Genomic DNA, 23,093 nt, shown 5'->3' with positions numbered 1-23,093 from the left:
TTCTGGACTGTTTTAAATTGTGGGAATATTTGACCAGATGATACTGCCGTGTCAACTCCAGTAAACTATTTTGAGCAAAATTTGGATGATGTTTTGCCATAGTGGAAATCGTCGGGGCTTCACTTTATAGATCTTTCTTTCACCGATACCATCTATACATTTTGCTACACTGAACCTTGCACAAAGAAAATAGAAGAACCAGAATACTCCGTATTTGGTTCCTTCCTGGCTCTGATAATTTGCTAGCTTATGTAAAACAAAAACCAGAAGGACCACTTAGCGTGGATGCTTACTATTGGAATTTGTTCAGGTCATTTTTGAGCCATTGCAGAAGGAGATGGAAAGTAATGAACTTTACAAAACTTTGGATTATTAGAATCTCAACAAGTACATGAATGAGACATGCATGCTTGGCAAACCTAATCAATTTTATTTTGCTTATTAGGTTGCTGTATTACATAGTAGCACAGAAAGGTACAAATTACTCTCTAAGTTGCAGACAAACCGTTCTGAATACAACTCATCCAAGTACTTCCAAGAATTATACACCTGTTTTTATCCTTCATATGGGAGACTTCATTTCTATACGTAGCTTTACAAAGTTTCTTCAGGCATGCTTACAACTTACTAGGAATAATTTCCTTGAGAAAGTTTTCTACTCTAACAAGCTGGCTAGGCGACTTTGGAAACATCTCACCTTGTCTTTCTGAAATGAATTTGGCAAAACTTGAGCCTTTTTCTTTCCCCTCCTTATCAATAATTGCTTTGCCTAGTGATTGTGGCTGTGCAAGAACTGTAGGCACTGGAACTCGCTTGGGCGATACTGGTGGCAGCAATGCCCACACAGAAGAAAGGTTTTCATTTGGTTTGTCAAGAATTTCTAATATTGATAGATCCTTCATCTCTGCTGGAAAATAGAGTGCAATGGTTATCCCAACTCATGGTTATTTCTCAATATCTCCACAGTATCTTAGAGAATTTGACATACTAGATAATTCACCTTTTGAGAACTTGAAGATAGGCTCCAGTGCTGCACATGGAATGCTGAAGTTCAGATGCGGAATCACAGTTCCTCCTCCGTGCCTCGCATTGCTATTACCAAAAAATAAAAAACAGAATTTCGTGAATTTTGCAGGCAAAAAATGATTCACAGAGTTCAGTAACTTAATGCTGGACATATCAAAGGAATATGACGCATATCAATCTACCTTTTTCGCTGATAGTATACGTACATTCGATGTAAGTTTAAGTTTACATTAATACCTTGTTACAAGCCCAATCATAAGGCCCTCTGAGTTAATAACAGCACCACCACTACCACCAGGATGCACTGCAGCTGTTGTTTCAAGCATAGCTGGATAATCACTTTCTGCGCTCTCTTGCAAACCTCGTCCATTGGAATGGAGTGAGTTCTGTGCTTTGACCACACGTGCTACTACACCAGAGCAAACTGATGGGTATGCATCTGATTCAAAATACAAGCAAAACAAGATAAATGCTGTATCCTTTTTCTTATAAAATCACGATTTTTGCCTGAAACTAATGTACTAAGAGACTTACCACATCGTGGTCCAATCAGTCCGTGCCCAATAACATGTGCCTTTGATCCAGCAGATGGGCATTTAAATTCTGGAACAATTGCGCATAGTTGGTCCGGAACAGACTCGAGTTGTAGTAATGCAACATCCAAAGGACCCTTGGATACATATACCAACCTAGCATGACACCAAGTCCAGGGATTTGTATGATCCAATCGAACACGTATCCTTCTATGGGTATTAAAAACTGACCCACCTCTATACGGATTTTGTTCATCATCCTTATATGCCTTGGATGTCTTCACCATCCTCGGAAGCATACCTTCCCTCTCCTCTTGATGCTCTCCACTTCTCACGCCCCATGTAACCACAGATTCCGTGGAATTCATGGAGAGTGAAGACAGTGTGGATTGATACATTCCACCCTGCAGGGTGGTTTTGCCAAACCTCCATGGTTCCAACAGGTGAGCGTTTGTGAGTATTAGACCCTGACTGTTGAGTACCACTCCTGAAGCCCAAGCTCCCTCATTTATGGTTATCAGAGCAATAGAGGTCATTGCCTTCTGAATTGGAGATTTAAAAGGGTTATGAACAATAAGGCTGTCAGAAGAATGTGCATTGTCTCTCCACACAGATGCTATCGCTTCCCATGGAATCACCAGCTGTTAGCCAGAGCTAGAGGGTCCATAATAAGTTAACCAAAAAAAACTATAGATGGGACACAAAGATGTTCAAATGATACCAGGTTACCTGAATTTCAGCACCACCAACTCGTTGTCTTATAGGTCTGCCAACAATACCAATAAGACGTGCATGTTCACCAAAAACAGGACCACCTTCCATCCCTGATACATCAAATATTAGAATGGATTGAAGAAAACTAATAGCATATGAACTCACTGTGTACCGTAAGCCGAATACTACCCTACCAGGAAGGCAGCGGATATCGGCCATCAGTAACGAGCTTTTACTAGAGTCCGAGGGGTAGGAATTTGCGACAGATCCAACAGAAATGCTGGTTCAAGCGAGAAACGTGTCACAACAAAATAGCCAAATCACAGCCTTGGAGGTAACTGAATAAAAAAAACAGCAGTCCTTAAAAGAAATGCACTACATGGAAATCCACCTGACAATTAGGCATCACAAATTGGTCATGCCTAATAACTTTCATAAAGAAGTTCACTGACACATGAATTGGCTCTTTCACAAATTCTAAATCTAAGTGAACCACACTCTATTTTCACAATTTAGGGATCAGAAATAACTTTCAAGAGCACTTCCATGACATCCGCTTGACCTTGACCATATAAAGATAACCAGAAAGTCTCGTAATTTTAATGCTTTATGGATCCACTATTTTATTTTATTTTGCGTAAAACAGGTACTGTAACCTCCTTAACATTTTGGCAATACAAAAGCTGTCAGGAAAATGACAAAAGTTGCATCACAGCCAAGAAAGAGAAATTGGAAACCATTTTAATCTAAAATGTTCTCTAAGTTTCACTGCATTACCTATTTAGGAAGTGGACTGGTGACAAGATACCAAACGGAGATCCCATAGCTACAAGAAGATCGCCCCTTTTGTTTGATGGTGCAATATGCACATCTGGGAGATCCTGAATAACCATGATCCATCCAATCATCTTGATGAGCATATAACTGAAGTAAAATGCATGGAAAAGTACAAAATAAGTACGAAAGAGGCCAAATTTTTGTGATGACTAAACAATTTCCGTAGAACCACCTGGTAACCAGAGAAGGAAACCATGTATCACCTTAATATGAAATGAAACTCCAAGAAAAGCAATTCTAGTGGTTGACATGGCCATCCCTCTTGAATTGGTCGATTCACTCATTGGACGACCTTGCTTCTCCAGTGAAGATCTGGTGTCATTCCCGATCTGGATGAGTTGATAAGAGCGTTAGAAAAGAAACATATCCTTCAGATGCTCATCATGATACTAAATCATAATTGAAGGTCCAAGATACATCCAAGCATAAATTCAAGAAGCGCCTTTCCGAAATTGATGAGAGTTACCGTGGTTCTTAGTGCTTATTAATTAGCGACGTTACAACTGTTGTTGCCTACATCACTTGGCTACAGTGCAATGGTATTGTATAACTCTGATGATACAGTTGATTGTATACTCAGTATCCACTAGTTACTTCTCTGCCTATCAATACAGTTTCTAATATTATCCCAATGGTTTAACCCAACGAAAGAAGGATACAATTTCAATAGATGCTAAAGAAGACTAAATGAAGCCAAACATGCCATGAGCGCGACCGCGCGAGTGAAAGCCTACTTTGACTAACCTGTTGTCGAGGTGGGTCATTGAAAGCTTGATGATTAGTATTCAATGAGGCCAAGGACCAGCCTACTTCCCATGACCCTCGTTCAGTTAAGCTGGCAGGAGCTTCAACTAGTGCCAAGAGTGAACATGATGCTACGGGGACATCCACCTTATAAACGCAGACTTCATTAGTTGCACGGAAAAATAAAAATAAGAAAACAGCAACAATTAGTGAATATTGGAACCTGCTGATTACAGGACAATAATACAACTATACATAACATATCATACATGTGATGAATTTCCCATCTCAGAACGACATTACTAACATGAATCAGTATTTACCCTACCATTTATATTGTATCTAAACGAAACTAAGTTATACCTACTAAGCATTATTAACATGAATCAATGTTTACCATACCATTTATAATGGTTCACACGGATTTCTGAAGGGGGGATCTTATACCTACTAAGTTATAATAGTAGATCTTTTTACAGTAAGGTAGCTTAAAACTACTCTGAACTCTGGTGATCATGAGGGACAACATCATAGCTGACAAATTTTAAAGCTTATTATCACATCGAAGGAAGAAGCCACACCTATATCCTAATCGTAAGAAGAGCTTTCTGATATCTTGTAACTAACACGAGTCATGTGACATACCCGACATCCCTACCTCTAGACATTTGCTCTTAATACTGACTGATACATCAGATAATCTAATAGTGAAGTGTAGACCCAAAAATCACAAAACCATATTAAGCTAAAAGCGACGTAGAAGAATACCAATGCCAAGAGTTGTGAATTCAACCACATAGGCGTTTCTTTATCAAGCTCATCATCATTTACGGTTTTATGTGCACTCATTTTTCCCTGTACATCAAAGTAAATAGATAAACCATATCCAATTAAGCTTAAGACCTATCGAATCTCCATTACAAAAAAAAAAAAAAAAAAAAGTTTAATATCTTGTACCTCAGTCATTACATCAATTTGAACTCCATGAATCAACTCAGGAATTTCCTGAATCAAATTATATACACACGGAAAAAAAATAACAATAAAAAAAAAATATCAAACCTAAACACCAAGAACTGAACCCAGTAAACAAAGAATTCAAGCAGATAATGATTGATTATTGACCTGAGTATTATTATCATGATGTTGTACAGAAAGAAAAGGTTCAACTATTGATGCCACAGTTACAACCAAAGCTGAAACCGAGGAAGAATTCTCTCGAATGTGTTTGACAATCGGAAACTTATTAAATGTTTCAGGTAACAAAACTCCAGACGCTGATAGAGTTGTTTTTCCAGACCTAAAATTCAAGAAATCAGTGATAAGGTGTTAAAATTATATGGAATTACCACAAAATAATTAAAGAATCCATTGAAGTAAATGAGTCATTACTTAACTGATAATGATGGAAAGCATGTTTTCTCATCTTTAAACCCTTCGGGTCCTAAATATTTGTTTAAGAAATTATGTGTTAATCAAGAAATTCAAGAAACAAAATTAGAGATCAGAAGATAGAGAAAGAGAAACTTACAGGTCCTTGGATTCTAACCATGACTGAGAAATTTCGAGCAAATTCAACAATTTCTGGCAACTCCATTTTACTAGATGGTTCTCTTCTTGGGTTGTTTGTGTGAGGGCTGAGGCCGTTATGAGTCTTATGACTAAACTGGAAAGAGAGGAATACAGATACAGTGTAATCAAGAAGAAGAGACGAAACGAGTTTTGCCTGAGTGAGGTGGACTTGGAAGCATTTTCAATCGGCCGTTCTTGCCTCAGGATAGTAAACAATGGTCCTCGCTCAGTTTCTTGACACGACTTTATTGCTATTGCTATTGATAGTAAAGTGGCACGTAGTTCTAGGTCTAACGGCAAATTTATATTAAGGATATTTATGACAAATCTGCCATTGTGTCTAGCCCTATAAATAGAGGCTCTAATGTTTGTCTATCGTACTAATGAATAGAATTTCCTCCTTCCTCTTCCCCTCTACTTTGTGTCTCCTTCCCTTTTTCTCTATCACACAAGACGTTATCGCGCACGTTGCTTTATTAGCTAATCACACGCTCTGCGGTTAGGCATGTTGATCGCCAAGAGAATTGCTCAGCTGGATTAAGCTTTCAAAACACGATACAGAGGGATATTGTTGTCAATCAACAACAATTACTGATGAAGAACACTCACAGTAACCTACTCTCCAAATTGGATGAGCCTAAAATTCCTTCATTCCTTACTTGCATCTTCTTACAGAATGATTGGTCATAAATAGTTTCAATTACCCAATCCTTGACAGCTTCACAGAGCCGTTGGATTAGAGTTAACCTAATCTAGAATTTAAATAAGAATTTTCCTAAAAACCCCAACTAGCTGAATTAAAAGACAAGTACATTTTCAAACTGTTAACAGGCTTGCAAAAACAAAGCCCATTGTTGCAAGTAAGTCGTTGGGATCATGACAATACCTTCCCCATTTAAGCATCCTTGTCCTCAAGGATGAAATTAGGGAATTGAGCTAGAATGTGGGAAGTGTCTTCCCAGGTGGCTTCCTCTGGCGTGGCGTTGGACCAGTGAATGAGAAGTTGAAGAATAGTGTCACCATCACGCAAGATCACTCTGGATGCCAAGACTCCAAGGGGTGTGACAATGAAGGAGCCTGAAGTATCCACCAATGGCAAGGAAGGAGTGATGGTTCTGTGCACGCCAATCTTTTTTTTAACTGAGATACATGAAAAATGGGATGAATGCATGACCCAACTGGGAGCTTCAATTTGTAAGCCACAGCCCCAATTTTCTGCAACACTTCAAATGGACCATAGTACTTGGAAGAGAGTTTAAAAATTTTCCTCAAGGCCACAGATGACTGTCTGTAAGGCTGTAATTTTAAGAAAACCATGTCACCTATAACAAATGATCTGTCACTCATGTGCTTGTCAACAAAGTATTTCATCCTGTCTTGGGCCTTTGCTAAGTCATCCTTGAGAAGCTGCAACATGTGATCCCTCTCTTGAAGATACTCTTGAACAGAAGCTACAGAAGTAGTGGTGTGGACTGGAAAGACCAGATGAGGGGGTGTGTAGCCATATAAGGCTTGAAATGGTGACATTTTCAAGCTGGTATGATAATTGGTGTTAAACCACCACTCAGCTAAATCCAACCCGTTAGCCCACAGTTTAGGAGAATTACCTGTCATACATCTGAGGTATTGCTCCAAGCAAGCATTTGTTCTCTCTGTTGGCCCATCAGATTGAGGGTGATAAGCAGTACTGAGGTTGAGGGTGGTGCCTAGTGACTTGAACAACTCCTGCCAAAAGTGGCTGATAAAATTTTTATATCTATCTGACACAATAGATGAAGGCAATCCATGTAGCTTGAAGATGTGGTGAAGGAATTCCTTAGTTACAGATAATGCAGTAAATGGGTGACTGAGAGCAATAAAGTGACTATATTTGGTGAGTCTTTCCACAACCACCAGTATCGTTGATTTCTTGTTGGAGAGTGGTAAACCTTCAATGAAGTCCATGGCTATATGCTGCCAAGAAGTGTCAGGAATAGGTAATGGCTGCAAAAGATCAGCAGGGGCAGAGTGCTCATGTTTGTTACACTGGAAAGTATCACAGGTGGCTACAAAGTATATGATATTCTGCTTCATTTTTGGCCAATAAAAATATGTTTTGGCCCTAGTGTAAGTGCCCCACATACCTGAATGGCCACCCACAGATGAAGCATGCACTGAATGCATGATTGAAGTTCTAATCTGCTTACCAGAACCAATATACAATCTAGACTTGTACCTCAAGATGCCACCAGTGAGGGAGAAGGATTTGTGGTCAGGATGAATGAGCAGTTGAGCAAGAATTTGTTGCACAATGGAGTCATCCTCATAGCTGGAGAGAATATCTTGAGCCCATAGAGGTTGTGTCACAGAAATGGAACAACAAGTAGAGGTAGAAGGAAATCTTGACAAGGCATCGACAGTTGTGTTGTCCTTCCCTTTCTTGTATTGTATCACATAATCTAAACCCAACAGTTTCATGACCCACTTTTGTTGAAGTACATAGGTCATTCTTTGCTCCATGAAAAACTTCAAACTCTGGTGATCAGTATGTATAATGAACTGATTGTGAGAGAGATAATGTCTCCACTTCTGCATTGCCATAACTATGGATAAAAGTTCTTTTTCATAAGTAGATAGAGCCAGAGCTTTGGGTCCAAGAGGTTTACTAAAGAAGGCTATGGGCTTGCCTAACTGCATCAGTACAGCACCAACTCCTCTAGAGCAAGCATCAGTCTCCAATGTAAATGGAATAGCAAAATTTGGTAGGGCCAACACTGGAGTGGTATTCATTGCAGATTTAAGGTCCAAGAAGGCTTGTAATGCAGATGGAGACCATTGGAAGGCATCTTTGTTAAGCATGTCTGTGAGTGGTTTACCGATGGTGCCATATCCCTTAATGAATCTTCTATAGTACCCAGTGATACCTAAAAACCCTCTTAACTGCTTCAGATTTGTAGGTTGTGGCCAATGCTGCATGGCATAAATCTTCTATGGGTCAGCTGCAACTCCATCAGCAATAATGAGATGGCCCAAGTAAGCCAATTATGATTGAGCAAAGCATCACTTCTTGAAGTTGGCGTAAAGAGAATGTTGTCTGAGCAATGTAAGAACTTAAGAAAAGTGGTTCATGTGCTCGTCCAAGGAATGACTATAAATCAATATGTCATCAAAAAGCACAAGAACAAATTTTCTTAAAAATGGCTGAAAAACTTTGTTCATGAGAGCCTGGAATGTTGCAGGTGCATCAGTAAGACCAAATGGCATTACTTTAAATTCATAGTGGCCATGGTGTGTCTTGAATGCAGTCTTATAAATGTCATCCAAATGCATTCTGATTTGATGATACCTGCTCTCAAATCTAGCTTAGTGAATATAATGGCTCCATTGAGTTCATCAAGAAGATCTTCAATCAGTGGAATAGGAAACTTGTCCTTGACTGTCATTTCATTAAGTTTCCTATAATCTACACAAAATCTCCAACAACCATCCTTTTTCTTAACCAACAAAATTGGTGCAGCAAATGGGTTGTGGCTGTCCTGAATGATACCAGAATCCAACATCTCCTGAACTAAATGTTCCACCACAGTTTTTTGAATATATGGGCATTTATAGGGTCTTTGAGATGTAGGTACTCAATTAGGCTTTAAGGGTATTTTGTGGTCTAAATCTCTAGAAGTAGGTAGAGAAGTAGGGGTATAAAATACATCCTTGAAGTTGTCTAGGAGAGAGGAAATTTCAGTGCGTATGGGAGAAATAAGAGTGGCAATTAAGGAGAAAAATTGGCCAATAATGGCAGGGGTATTATTTTTAAGAAACTTCAATAAGGACTCACCACTAATCATGCTGCAAGAAGGAGTGGAGGAACTTCCTTGTAATGTTATTTGTCTTCCCTGATGTAAGAAGGAAATCTTTAGTTCAGCTAGATTGAATAAGACATCTCCTAGTTGTCTCAACCAGTCTACCCCTAAGACCATATCACAACCCCCTAATGGAAGGACCCTTAAATCACCAGTAAAAGCATAGCCCTGCATAGACCATGTTAAGCCTTCACAAATTCCTTGACTCACAGTGGTGTCACCATTAGATACTGTCACTAGCATTTGACCAGTAAGCGCAATATGTAGATGTAAGTTGGCAGCCAGAGAAGAATCCACAAAACTGTGAGTACTGCCAGTGTCTATAAGAACCAGAATATATTTCTTATTCAGTTTACCTGGAACTCGTATAGTAGTTTGAGTAACCACCCCAGTTAATGCATGGAGAGAAATTTCCATAGTGGTGTCTACTGATGTTGTAGAAGAGCTTTCTTCTTCTTCAGATTCGTTCATTTATGGGGAAGAAGTATCCTCATCAGAGGCGCTAAGCATGAATAGTTGCTGAGTTTTACAACGGTGGCCTAATCGATAAATAACATCGCAATTGTAACAGAGACCCTTGTCACGCCTGGCTTGCATTTGTACGGGTAAGGCGTTTGATGGGAGGTATTGGTGGCTCAGGTTTAGTAGGGGTGATGTGATGTGTGATGATTGGTTTATCTGAAGAAAATGATGGCTTTGGTAAGTTGGTAAGAGGTGGAAGAGATTGTTTGAAACTGGTGGAAGGTGAAAATGAGCTAGTGGAAGGATGAAATTGTCTAGGAAATTGTTTATGCTTTCTAGTAGAATTTTCCACAGAAGCTTGTTGAATGCGAGCTAAGTAGAATGCATCAGTATCACTAGCTGGCTTAAACATTTGCACTGGATTGTGAATTTCTTCTTTCAAACTACTAATAGAACTCATTGTAAAGTAATCCTCAGAAAGATTCTTATTCTTAGATTTCATAATTGCTTTCAGGGATTCATAGCGTTCATAATATTCTTCCATGGTAGATGTTTGAGCAAGCTTATTAAAACTACCAACATAATTATCATAAGCAACATCTTCAAAACGACAACACACATCTATAACAAAAGTATCCCATTCGATAAACGGTTTCCCTTCTAAATAATCTAAGAACCAAGCATCAACTTTACCCTCTAAGTGGATTGAAGCTAAATCTACTTTTTTCAATGGATCCCCATAATGAAGAAGGAAATAGCGTTAACACTTTCTAACCCAACCTCTAGGATTGGAACCTTCAAATCTAGGAAAATAAATTTTCGGATGACGAATAAGGTTACCTGCTGTAAGATGAAATCCAGATTGATGACTTTCTTCATCAAACGGATTGTGCTGATTTGATGAGTGTGGGTTTGAGTCCAGCGGAGGAGTTGTGGTAGCTACAACTGGAAGACGAGAAAGGATTTGATCTAAGGAAGATTGAACCGATGTCATCTTGATATTGAGCTCTGAAACTTGTTTTTCCAGTGCTGAAGTTCTATCACCATCCAGCTTTTGCTGGTTAGCAATTTCCTTCACTGTTGGTGTTTTCTCAGCTCCCGTCATGATTCAGATACACATGATCGATAAGCTGATACCAAATGTTGTGAACCAACAATAATTACTAATGAAGAACACTCACAATAACCTACTCTCCAAATTGGATGAGCCTAAAATTCCTTCATTCATTACTTGCCTCTTCTTACAGAATGATTGGTCATAAATAGTTTCAAGTACCCAATCCTTGACAGCTTCACAGAGCCGTTGGATTAGAGTTAACCCAATCTAGAATTTAAATAAGAGTTTTCCTAAAAAACCCAGCAAACTGAATTAAAAGACAAGTACATTTTCAAACTGTTAACAGGCTTGCAAAAACAAAGCCCACTGTTGCAAGTAAGCCGTTGGGCTCATGACAGATATTTCTTAACCTTTGACTTTGGTTGTTTTATTAACTTGGTATCTAGTGGTAGACCGCTAGCTAACTCTTGTTTTGTCCTTATATTCTGTTTAGTTTTAGGTGGATTGAATCATTACGTTCTCTGTGTATGAGCATAGATTTGACAAAGAACTCGTCATAAATATAAGGTCATACTTTTTATTATTGGGTCACAAAATGGTCACACTTTTGTAATTCTTTCACAGAACAGTCATATTTCCATCCGGTTTAACACTTTTGAATAAAACGGTGTTATCTTTTCCTAAAATACCCTCCTTCAAAATATCCTTTCCATTTAACTAATTAGTTGAAGTGGTGGTGATGAAACGGTGGTGGTGGTGGTGGTGGAAGCTTAAGAATCTTCACTAAATCTCAGAGGGGAAGCGGTGAACCCTTTGGGTAAATGCGGTGTAACGAACCTGAATGTGGTGTAACGATCCTGAATGCGGTGTAACGGTATGTAAGTGGCGCCACCACCACTTACAAATAGCACCACCGTCAAAACAATTACAATGAAGGCAAAATTTAAAATTGTGTATGGAGGGATAAGTAGGGAGGACAAATAGGTAATTTGGTTAACATATTTCACTGTGAGTCATCACTTAACTCTCTTTTTAACGGAAGTGTGACCGTTTTGTTAATAGTTTGTAACAATATGATGATTTTGTGAATCGGGTCCTAATAGTAGGACTGTTTTGTACATTTTCCTAAATATAAAAGTAGATTTCTTATTCTATGTTCTTATATTATTTTATTAATTAGTTGATCAAATGTTATATTCCCTTTTTCTATTTGCTGATCAACATCAAGGGGTGATGATTTTTTCTTTTTCATCGTGGTGTATTCCTTACAGACGGATTTTATATCTCATAACCATGAGAATATATATGATTATACTCATTCTCTATTTTTTCCGAAGTGCAATTAAAATCCATTGGTTAACCCCTAAAAGAGAGAATAAGGCACATCGTCTATATTTCGGGGTGTAGGTAATCAACTTTGTAAAACAAGTTTGATTTTCCTTTTTCTCTTATTTTTCATAGAGAAGGAAAAAGAAAATCCATCAATAGATGGTTTATAGTTTCTATCCTTCTAAAATAAATTATAATCATCAAAATTGGTATTGTCGCAATTGAAATACCTTTACGGTAATTAATCACATGCATGGTTGAAAAACCTACGGTCAATTAAGTTTGGTATCTTCTTCCAGTGGAGAAAGATCGTGTGTTTTTTATATATTGTTTCTATTCTTTTACAAGAACTATCTGTGACCATAAAATGGATTTTCCATATGCGATGACTAAAACGACATACTTTTTTCCGTTATCATTGAAACGATTTTGGTATATCGTATAAACCAAATGATATTGGTTTTCTCTCCTCCGTCAATACTAGGAGCAGGCTAAATGGCAGTCTAAATTATTTTTAGGCCAGTATGGTTCCATTCCAGGAACATTGATTGGTTTCTATTATTCCCTATAAGAAACCATCGTCAATCAACCACTAAGTAAATATTTCTCTACGAAGAATAACGATGATGATTTCTTTTCTTTTTTATTTTTTTTATTTTTTTCAAAAGAAACATATAAACCAACTAGATTTGGTTTTTCCCTATTGACCCTAAAGGGACAAAATATCGTTATTATGGTATTCTTAATTGCAAACACCGATGAAACAAGGAATTACTGCATTCCTGAGGGATATTGAGCAAATTTTTCTTCTGTTTAGTACTAATCTCTTAAATTGATACCGTTCAATTTGATGTTGAAATATGGTAGGACATAAAAGATCAATTGGTGCACACCCGGCTTGTTAGCCAATATTATTAGTCCACGTATTGACTATATTGATCTTAAATTTAATTTCTTTTGAAAAATAAAGTGTCAACAATCTCATGTCGTTGAGGTCATGGAATTATTTTGGAGATTTATTTTCATATTTTATATCTTTTTGGTTATAACCAATAAAATCCATGCTTTGTTCAATTTATATATCAAGTGGATTACAGTTTTCAGATAATTTTTAATGATTCTTGGATTCAGTATATAATGTCCAACCTGGTATTGTTAAAATCCAGAAATTATTCTAAGTATATGTCCTCGAATTAATCAGATAATACTTTACGAAACTTGATTTCGTATATGAGATACAATTATTTCTGCCATAATCAGGGGGAGACTATATACACTATCAAAGCTAGTGTTAATTAACTAAAATTATATCAATTTCTCTCCCATTAAATCAAATCGATAAATGCTGCCATTAAATAATAGGCGTGAAATTATCTCATTTAGCTTTTCCATAAGCTAATGTCGTTTGAAAAGGCAAATCCAATCACTTCTAGGAAAAATGTAACGTTTTGCTACATGCTACAGATAGTGCTCCAATAGAGTCTATCATAATATGATTCACATTCTCAAAATTAATATCTCCTCATTTGACGAGGAGGAGATTATAATGCCCGCAGGAACTGGTACCGGTAAAATTTGAATTTTTCAAAGTATGTATACACCAGAGAATTGTGTTGGGTCATAATAAACGTATGATTGTCGGATATTCATTTACAGTAGCTACTGAAATAAATGATGGTGGTTGTAGACCCCTCTGCAGAGTAATATCGACATACATGATTGGTTGGCATATAATCCAAATTAGGTTGGATTGATTTCTCGATTGACGTAATTTTGGATCCAAGACTTAACACCTTAAAATTGCCAAGCCGGTTATTTACAGGTTGGTGTTGTCATAATGCGTTCTACGAAAAATATTATCGCTTTACAACGATTTATGGGTTTTAGTTTTTACTCAAACCCTAGGATTGATTCAATAACATTCGGTTCTCCCTGAACAATGCATTTGGCGTGGTAGTCTTTGAATGACTTGTATTGCATTTGGAGAATATATTATAATTTGTAATCTTTGTAGGATTCAAACTATATCCAGGAAGCCACCTGACTCGATTATATCAGGTTTACAATCCTTTAAGTCTTTTTTCTGAAAAGTTTTGCAAAGAACCAAAATTCGAATTAGTTGAAGAGTCCTTAAAACACCAAAATACACGCTTTAGCAGCATAGATTCTATTTTCTTTCTTTCTTCCTTTCTTAAATCTGCAGTTAGAATTATGCTATCTTAAACTCGCCGTTGAGATAGAGTAGAGTTGTGAATTTGATGCTCATATTCTGTAATATTCATATAGTTGAGTTATCATCCATAAATCTTCAAAACTTGTACTCTTTTTCCTTCGTTTCAGGTTTTGTCCCATGTGGTTTTCTTGACAAGTTTTTAACGAGGCAACATGACATTTATTTTATTTCAAAATGTTGATATTTGTGCTCTTTTTTCTTTGTCCAAGTTTTTTCCCATTGGGTTTTACAGGCGAGGTTTTAGTGAGCCAATTTAATTCAACATGGTGGTTATCCAAGGGGGAGTTATATCGATTTCGGTTATTTGGTGGATTCCCACCATTAACCAGATCATTTTGTTAGACCAAATCAACATAACCATCTCCTAGAAATTAGGATGTCCTTATGAACCCCACACAACCGTGTTAATAGATACAATTTTGTTCATTTAGACTAAGTTATCTACATCTTGGCTCTATGTTGAAGAAACTACATCAACAACTTCTGCAAATCATCTCGGGAAGCTAGCAATCCATGAAACAAGTTCTCAATGTGTTGAAGAAGAATGTAGACTCTGCAAAAGTATTAATCGAAGGCATTACTGCTTGTGCAACACAAATGGAGACTTCATAAACTATCCTAATCTTCATGAAAGCACAGTCCTCTTCTGCATTCAAGAAATTCGTTCTTCAAAATTGGAAAGTCTCGACCCAAATATTTGTACGCCAAGATTTGGCTGAAGTATTTATCAGGGGGAGTGCCATCATCAAATTAAGGTGCATTCACTGGACTTTATCGCTTTGTACTCTTTTTCCTTCGTCAAGGTTTTGTCCCACTGGGTTTTCCTTGTCAAGGTTTTAACGAGTCAACATTTGCGTGTCCAACACTGATTCAAGTGCAACTCTTGGTTGTGGGTGAGATCATCTAAGGGAATCAAGTGCGTAGTATCCTGCTGGGATCAGAGACGTAAGGAGCGCAAATGTACCTTGAATCAGTGTGATATTGATTAGGGTTCAACTACCGTCCAGACCGAAGTTAGTTTGTAGTAGGCTAGTGTCTGTGGCGGCTTAATACAGTGTGGTGTTCAATTTGGACTAGGTTCCGGGGTTTTTCTGCATTTGCGGTTTCCTCGTTAACAAAATTTCTGGTGTCTGTGTTATTTCTATTCTGCATTATATTTTGTTATATAATTGAAATATCACAGGTTGTGCGTTAATATCAATCAATTAGAATATCCAACATTTGGTTGTTGATTTAAATTGATTGACACTTGGATATTGGTCTTTGGTACTATCCAAGTTTATCTCTCTAGTATTTGATAAAGACTCGCAGATTTCCATTTGCTTGAGTATAGATCAAATCGAGAGATTGAGATATTAACTCTTTGATATACTTTTATCTAGATTGAGTCTGACTGTCTAGTTGATTCTCTATAAAGTATATTGGAGTTAGTCCATACAGATTGCTAATCGAAATATTGGGTGAGGTTGTTTGACCCCCGCTTTTTCAATTGGTATCAGAGCAGGCAAACACGCTTAAGACCTCAAAAGTCTGTGTTTGTAGCGATCTGACTCTATGGACAGTAGTGATATCTCTGTTTTCGCAAAACCAGATCAAGATCCTCTTGATGATGATAAGAGTTCTGAGACCTCCAAGAAATCTATCATATCTTCCCCTCTGTCAGAAACCGATGTTAACTGGGAAAATCGCCTAGATGAGCAATTGGATGAACTTTCATATGAAAGTGACTCAAACGAGGGACCAAGTATTGATGAAGAAGTCTCACAGTATATTATACTCTTTGACGATATCATAGCAAAAAAGGGATCAACTGCCTACCTGGTAGAATATCTGTCTCCTCTCTGTCGTGAAGACAGGAAACTAAAAAAACTCTTTAAGGGATATGATAGTGGTTATAATCTTTTACAATCAATCCTTAAAGATCGTGTTGAAGAAGTCCATTCAAAGGTTGTTGAATGTGAAAAACTTTAGAAGAGTTTATTTGTGCTGATAGAAAGACTTGCTGAATCTGAGGCAAAGTATGACTCTCAACAGATCTACTATAATGACAAAGAATGTCTTTTTCTTGCCAAAGAAAAACAATTGAAGAATGACCTATCTACAACTGTCAACAAGGTAAAATCACTAGAAGAGAATCTGAAAAGATTCAATACTAGCTCTACAAAATTATCTTCCATGTTAGGAGCATGTAAAGAACATCGTGATACACGTGGTATGGGCTGTAAAGGAATAGACGCTCCAAGCACTGGAAAGATCAATTTTGTATGTGCTAGTAATAACTCACTATGTGAAAATTCATCTAGTACAGTTGATGCTTCTATAAAGAAAGATTGGCATACTTCAAAGACAGGGCATAGAAGAACCGTTAAAAACGTTGCCGTTAACTGCTACTATTGTGGAAACAAAGGTCATGTTGAACGGAAATTCCGTTTTCGGATAAGGAATAAAAAACTTCATAAAATTCTTATATGGATGTCGAAAGAAGTAATCAAACCTGTTTCTCTCCACACTAAGAACATTTGTGCCTCGAATTCAAAAGAGCATTGTGACAAGTCCTCTCTTAGTTATATATATGATACTAGCTAACTCTTTTTACAATTTTAGAGGAAAGAAAGTCATATGGACAACTAAGTTGGTTGACGTTCCAGTAAAGAGAAAAAGACGCCAAAGGAAGAAGGACGGTTCAATCAAGGAAGGAATATCATCCATTGGCAAGGATCACACTGCTTCTAAAGTATCAGGCTCTGAGTATATTGATGTAGTTTTGAAAGTGGTAGTAAAGTTCGTTCAACTCGGATTGTGTAAAGGTTTGTTTTAAGAACTAAGACTAAAAATACTAAAAATATATTCACAAGGTTGTCACGAATATCGAGAGAGACTGAGACTCAGGATTCCACCAAATTCCATTCATGTGATTCAAATAATAATTCCAATCAATTATAGATCAAATATTAAAAATATGGACTCTTATTCTTTGCCAAAAAGTAGATTTTTGAAAAGTAATGATTGTAAATCAAAAGCATGATGTATCAAAAATACATAGACCAAGCATACACCATCAAACGAAATCACACCCATTCAATAAAAATCATAAATCGATTAAAAATCAATGCAAATAGTGATAAAAGAATTATTAGAATTACCACATGCGTGAAATAGGGCTTCCTCCGTCATCCCAGTGTTGGGGTTTAGCTCCTCATATTAATCACTTGCTCAAAATACATGTTTATAGCCCAAAAGTTGATTAAAAGAATGAAAAAGTAATAAGCAGACAGTTTGCAACGTTTATAAGCGTTACAGACTGACTGTTTCTGTTACAAGCGGAACTGTTACAGAACGATAGAAGCTAAGTGTTGTAGATAGACGACAGTTTTCTGCGATGTTCCTCGTGTTCTTCCTTCTACACCAGCAGAAACGAATGTCTGTAACTCTGATTTTTGTCTCCTGTGGTTCTCTAAATTACCCCAAACTGTTCTTCATCCTTCTAGGGGACCTAAGCATCCTATTTATACACAAAAGGGTCATTGAATCTTTCCCAAATTTCTTCGAAATATCTTCTTTCCTTCCTTGGCAGTCACGGCAATAATCTCTTCCCTAATTCGTTTCACGCGTTTCTGAGCTCTCCCAATTATATCAAACTCTTCCTTAGATAGAATATGTATCTTTGGAACGAATTTCTTGCCTTTAATCTCTCTGAATGTCCAAAAACAAACTCGACAGGGACTTGTTTCCTTTTTCCGGCAATTCCAGCCCAATTCGATCGGTCCAATTGCTTCTAATGAACTTGTTAAGTCATATCAAGTCCATCCCAATCAATTTCCGGTGTTGAATCTCCATGAAACAGCTCCAAAAATCGAGTCCAAAATCTGCAGACGCTGCACATAGTTTCCCGCCAATTTTTTTGCATTTGAATTTTGAAGAAGAAGACCTCCCTCTATCCAGTTCTGGTGTCCCTTTAGCACATGCCCGAAATGGGTTACCCCTTATCCAAAGCGAGAGTCCGAATAGCAAATGTCCTCCCAGGTTCCTTTAACAAAAACACCTACAAAGAGATAAAATACCGAAATAAGTACAAAAATGGGTACTAACAATATACACAAAAGAGATGAAAATAGACACATAAATGCGTCTATCAAATACCCCCAAACTTATTATTTGCTAGTCCCGAGCAAATCAAAACTACAAAATAAAATCCTAACTCACTGTCGCAGGCATCGTCGATTGCATTTAGCGTATGCAATAAGCCTTTAAACCCGTAGGTGGCCCTAGTGGCCGAGTTATAGTCTCGGGAGGGCTTACAAGAGATATACCCACAAAACCTTTACTCCAGACCTTAGCTATCTATGCAGAACCTTGGAAGGAACTAAAGAATCTCCTTGGTTGGCATACTTATTGACTACAAGAAGAAGTACCCTGATGCGAAATTCCAATTGTTGTACACGAGTTTGCACTCAAGCATACTAAAATTCATATAAAGTGACAGAGCTCTACTCAAATAGTTGCACTATGGACATCAATATCAGGAGTCAAAACTAATCACATGGATAGATCAAGAAGATGGATATAGAAAAACATAGATGGTTTTGATGTTTACTAAGTGAACGGTATTTCCCATATCTGTCTGAAGGCCTCCGCCAAAATGAACCTATCCTAATGGATTGAGATATTAGTCTGACTAATATCAACACACTGGCATATACAAGGGTACCAGTGGTCGATAACCTAACTCTAGGTCAACACAACTGGCATATACAAGGGTACCAGTGGTCGACTTTATTGAATTTATTCCTTTTGGTCAAATGGTCTGGTCTCAATTTTTTTTTTTCATAATAATTTTTTTTTTCAAATTTTTGGTAACTACCATTTATTTTTTTCAACTTTTTGGTAACTACCATATTTTTTTTTTTTGGTATCTCAATCACTTTAATTCACCCTAGCATTGGTAACAACTTGAATCGTGAGCCCCACCTAATCACTTAGAGAAACATAGTTTAAAAACAAAATAAAAATAGAAGTGAAAAGGACTCAACGAGATATGGTGAAACTATCATGTTATTTCTAACACCTGAGCTCTGTGCTTTTATGAATAGACTTTTTAGATGTTTCCATCTAATTAGGTTGGTTCCTCAACTCCTACAACCAAAATGCTTCCATCCACTTAGATTAGTTAGTGCAATCCTCAATAGGCATAAATTTCTAGGTTCTGGAGTTTATTTATTCATACTGCAACTAAAAAGTTTCTCCCATACCCCCAAACTTAAATCTAACATTGTCCTCAATGTTCTAAAGATGAAATTAAAAGCATGAACAAGGAGAAACTGTTACCATTTGAAGCAAAAGAGATAAGGAAAGATATTACCGTGTCTCATGAATGTTGGGTTACCTCCCAAGAAGTGCTAAGTTTAAAGTCTTCAGCCAGACTAAGAAATGATTAGTCACCTCATAAAATCATAAAGTAATAGCCGAAATTTCTGTGGGTCATCAAAACCAAATATAGCTATCACAAATAAAAGGAATCTGCAACCTGCCAAGAAAATTAACAAATAAAGCGCACCCTTGTCTAGTTTCCTGTTTAAGACAACTACATCTAGCTGTGGTTCAGGTTCAGGTTCTATAACTGGGTCCAAATAAAATATTTTCATGGGTTGGAATTCCTCAAAGCTAAGATCCGGTTCAGGTATTAGAGTCTGAAGAAACTCAAGTAAAAATTTAAAAGAACATAATTATAACCTGAATAATTGAGGATCCTTAAAGTCAATCAGTTTTGACTCACACAATCGACCATGATGAAACTGGTGGTCAATCTTAAGCAAATGTATCGACCCTAATCTCTTAAAGTAATTAGGTTTAGTCTCAAAACTAAATAATTGACACATCTGAAATTTATACGTTCCCACAATTGGTTGAGAAATATTTGGTGGGAAAACAAAGTCAATCTGGATATCATAGCCTGGGTAAACCACATCAACCAGAGGATGGGTTTCTAACAACTGAACTTCCTTATGGACATCACTAGGTTCAGGAAAACGTGAATGAAGATAATATTGTAAAATGGTTGAGGCACATATGTCAAGTCCCAAGTGAGAGACCTTTCTAATAGTTAAAGCACATGGAGAATGATAATCACCCCCAAACTTAGAGTTTTCAGTGTCTCTAGAAAGACTAGTCACAACTTCCCTAATTTCAAGGTCATTAGATTCCTGAAAATGGTCAATTGATTCTTCTAAGTATGGTTCATCCTCACTCATCTCTACGAGTTCACTTTCTTTGTCTAAGACTAATGTTTCTAAATTGCTAGACTCTAAAACAATATTCTCAGAAAAAACTCGTTCCTCTAAACCATCGTTGGCTTCGTAATCATAAGGAAATACTACATCGTCTAAAACGGGAGTATCTCTAATCAAATCCTCGTCCTTTTGAATAGGTGAATAATTATTAAAATTATCTGGATTTGAACTAGAAATAGTAGTATCATTGTAAAGCTCAATTGGAGTAACAGATTCCTGATCACTATGCCTATATGTGTCAAATTCTTCATCAGCACTATCCTCATCATAATCATCATAATAACATGAAAATGGTTGAACCTCATCTAAAAAAGTAGTGTTACCAATTCTAACCTCGGCATCTTGATTATGCAAATAACTATCCTCATTTTCAAGGGTATTATTAGAAACACTATATTGGAAATTAAGATTATTTCGAGCAATTCGTTCGTTTGTCTTAGCCATCATCTTGAGGGATTCCTCTATAGAAGGTTTACTCATGGGTGCGGTTTGTTTATTCATTTCTAACACAAAACTATTGGTATTTTCAGTTAACTGCTTGAGAGACTCTTCTAAAGGAAGAACAGGTTCAGAAGGATCATAATAGGGACTAGTTTTCAACATTTTCATTATATTGTCCAAAGATGAGGAACTAGTACTATAATAATCATTATTTTCTTTCTCGTATGACCGGTGTGTGTGTGTATAGTAATTGGGCTCACCATGGTATGAGCCGTAACCTTGAAAAGGTTGATGTTCCCAATCACTATTCACACTATGGTTAAAATTGTAACGTCCATTTTGAAACTCAGTCGGATATTCGTTGTATTGGCTATTGTGATACCAGTTCGACATTCTATTGCAGGGGTGTGAGTTGTCACACAAAATAAAACCCACTGATAGGGGATTCGTGGGTGGATAGAGTCTTACCTCCCGTACCAGACGAGCGATGAACCGTTGAAGTCGACTCAGGCCACCGACTCCGATGTCAGTGTACGAACATGAAGGGCCGAGACAGTATCGTAACTGTCGTCTTTCCCTGCAAACAATTTATATTTAATCTTAACCCTTCCGTAGGGTTTAAAAATAATATCCAAGAATGTCCAAAAAGTCCAAAAATAAAAATGTCCAAAAAGGAAAAGAAAAATTACAAAAATAATACCCTATTTACAGTTTCTAAAAATAAAACAAAATAACTATATACAAAATCTTCTTCTTCATTCCTTTCGGATTCCTCTTTTCTTTCCTTCTTTGGCGATGCTTTCCTTTTATAACACTTTTTCTTCCCTTGTAGCTTCGCTCCAAATCTGAAAAGAATCGAAAAATACCAAAGGCGTAAAAGAGAACAAAAATTCTAAAAGAAATAAAATAAATCTAAAACCTAAAACCTAAAACCTAATACAAATCCGCGTCGGCGGCGCCAAAAATTTATGTAGTTTTGAAAGTGGTAGTAAAGTTCGTTCAACTCGGATTGTGTAAAGGTTTGTTTTAAGAACTAAGAATAAAAATACTAAAAATATATTCACAAGGTTGTCACGAATATCGAGAGAGACTGAGACTCAGGATTCCACCAAATTCCATTCATGTGATTCAAATAATAATTCCAATCAATTATAGATCAAATATTAAAAATATGGACTCTTATTCTTTGCCAAAAAGTAGATTTTTGAAAAGTAATGATTGTAAATCAAAAGCATGATGTATCAAAAATACATAGACCAAGCATACACCATCAAACGAAATCACACCCATTCAATAAAAATCATAAATCGATTAAAAATCAATGCAAATAGTGATAAAAGAATTATTAGAATTACCACGTGCGTGAAATAGGGCTTCCTCCGTCATCCCAGTGTTGGGGTTTAGCTCCTCATATTAATCACTTGCTCAAAATACATGTTTATAGCCCAAAAGTTGATTAAAAGAATGAAAAAGTAATAAGCAGACAGTTTGCAACGTTTATAAGCGTTACAGACTGACTGTTTCGGTTACAAGCGGAACTGTTACAGAACGATAGAAGCTAAGTGTTGTAGATAGACGACAGTTAGGTGAGGGTCGATGTTCCTCGTGTTCTTCCTTCTACACCAGCAGAAACGAATGTCTGTAACTCTGATTTTTGTCTCTTGTGGTTCTCTAAATTACCCCAAACAGTTCTTCATCCTTCTAGGGGACCTAAGCATCCTATTTATACACAAAAGGGTCATTGAATCTTTCCCAAATCGCTTCGAAATCTCTTCTTTCCTTCCTTGGAAGTCACGGCAATAATCTCTTCCCTAATTCGTTTCACGCGTTTCTGAGCTCTCCCAATTATATCAAACTCTTCCTTAGATAGAATATGTATCTTTGGAACGAATTTCTTGCCTTTAATCTCTCTGAATGTCCAAAAACAAACTCGACAGGGACTTGTTTCCTTTTTCCGGCAATTCCAGCCCAATTCGATCGGTCCAATTGCTTCTAATGAACTTGTTAAGTCATATCAAGTCC

General features: G+C 37.0%; 1 protein-coding gene across 2 annotated transcripts; it reads right to left on the bottom strand.

The window, feature by feature from the left end:
* Positions 1-346: 346 nt before the first annotated feature.
* LOC113307552 (glyoxysomal processing protease, glyoxysomal) lies at positions 347-5,664 on the bottom strand. 2 transcript variants are annotated; one of them, XM_026555991.1, is made up of 14 exons: positions 5,386-5,664; positions 5,252-5,298; positions 4,980-5,154; positions 4,812-4,859; positions 4,623-4,709; positions 3,855-4,001; positions 3,314-3,439; positions 3,051-3,154; positions 2,468-2,553; positions 2,289-2,383; positions 1,561-2,200; positions 1,264-1,465; positions 1,001-1,092; positions 347-907 (listed from the first exon to the last, which is right to left on the bottom strand). In XM_026555991.1, the coding sequence occupies exons 1-14, from the start codon at positions 5,449-5,451 to the stop codon at positions 618-620; spliced, it is 2,205 nt and encodes a 734-aa protein (XP_026411776.1). In that variant the 5' UTR covers positions 5,452-5,664; the 3' UTR covers positions 347-617. The 2 variants fall into 2 exon arrangements, with proteins under 2 accessions (XP_026411776.1, XP_026411783.1); XM_026555998.1 differs by having other exon boundaries at positions 347-904; positions 5,386-5,661.
* Between the last annotated feature and the right edge of the window lie 17,429 nt (positions 5,665-23,093).

This window comes from Papaver somniferum, chromosome 1 (assembly GCF_003573695.1).
Source record: "Papaver somniferum cultivar HN1 chromosome 1, ASM357369v1, whole genome shotgun sequence".
NCBI lineage: Eukaryota > Viridiplantae > Streptophyta > Magnoliopsida > Ranunculales > Papaveraceae > Papaver > Papaver somniferum.
The sequence above is the reverse complement of the archived record's forward strand: the minus strand, read 5'-3'. Positions and strand labels throughout refer to the sequence as shown.

Excerpts from the sequence above, each read along its gene's own strand:
- LOC113307552 (XM_026555991.1), bottom strand. The coding sequence starts at position 5,451 with ATGGAGTTGCCAGAAATTGTTGAATTTGCTCGAAATTTCTCAGTCATG. Across the intron at positions 4,002-4,622 it reads ATTCACAACTCTTGGCATTG|GTGGATGTCCCCGTAGCATC; the intron begins GTATTCTTCTAC and ends TGCGTTTATAAG. Across the intron at positions 1,093-1,263 it reads ATGATTGGGCTTGTAACAAG|CAATGCGAGGCACGGAGGAG; the intron begins GTATTAATGTAA and ends TTTTGGTAATAG.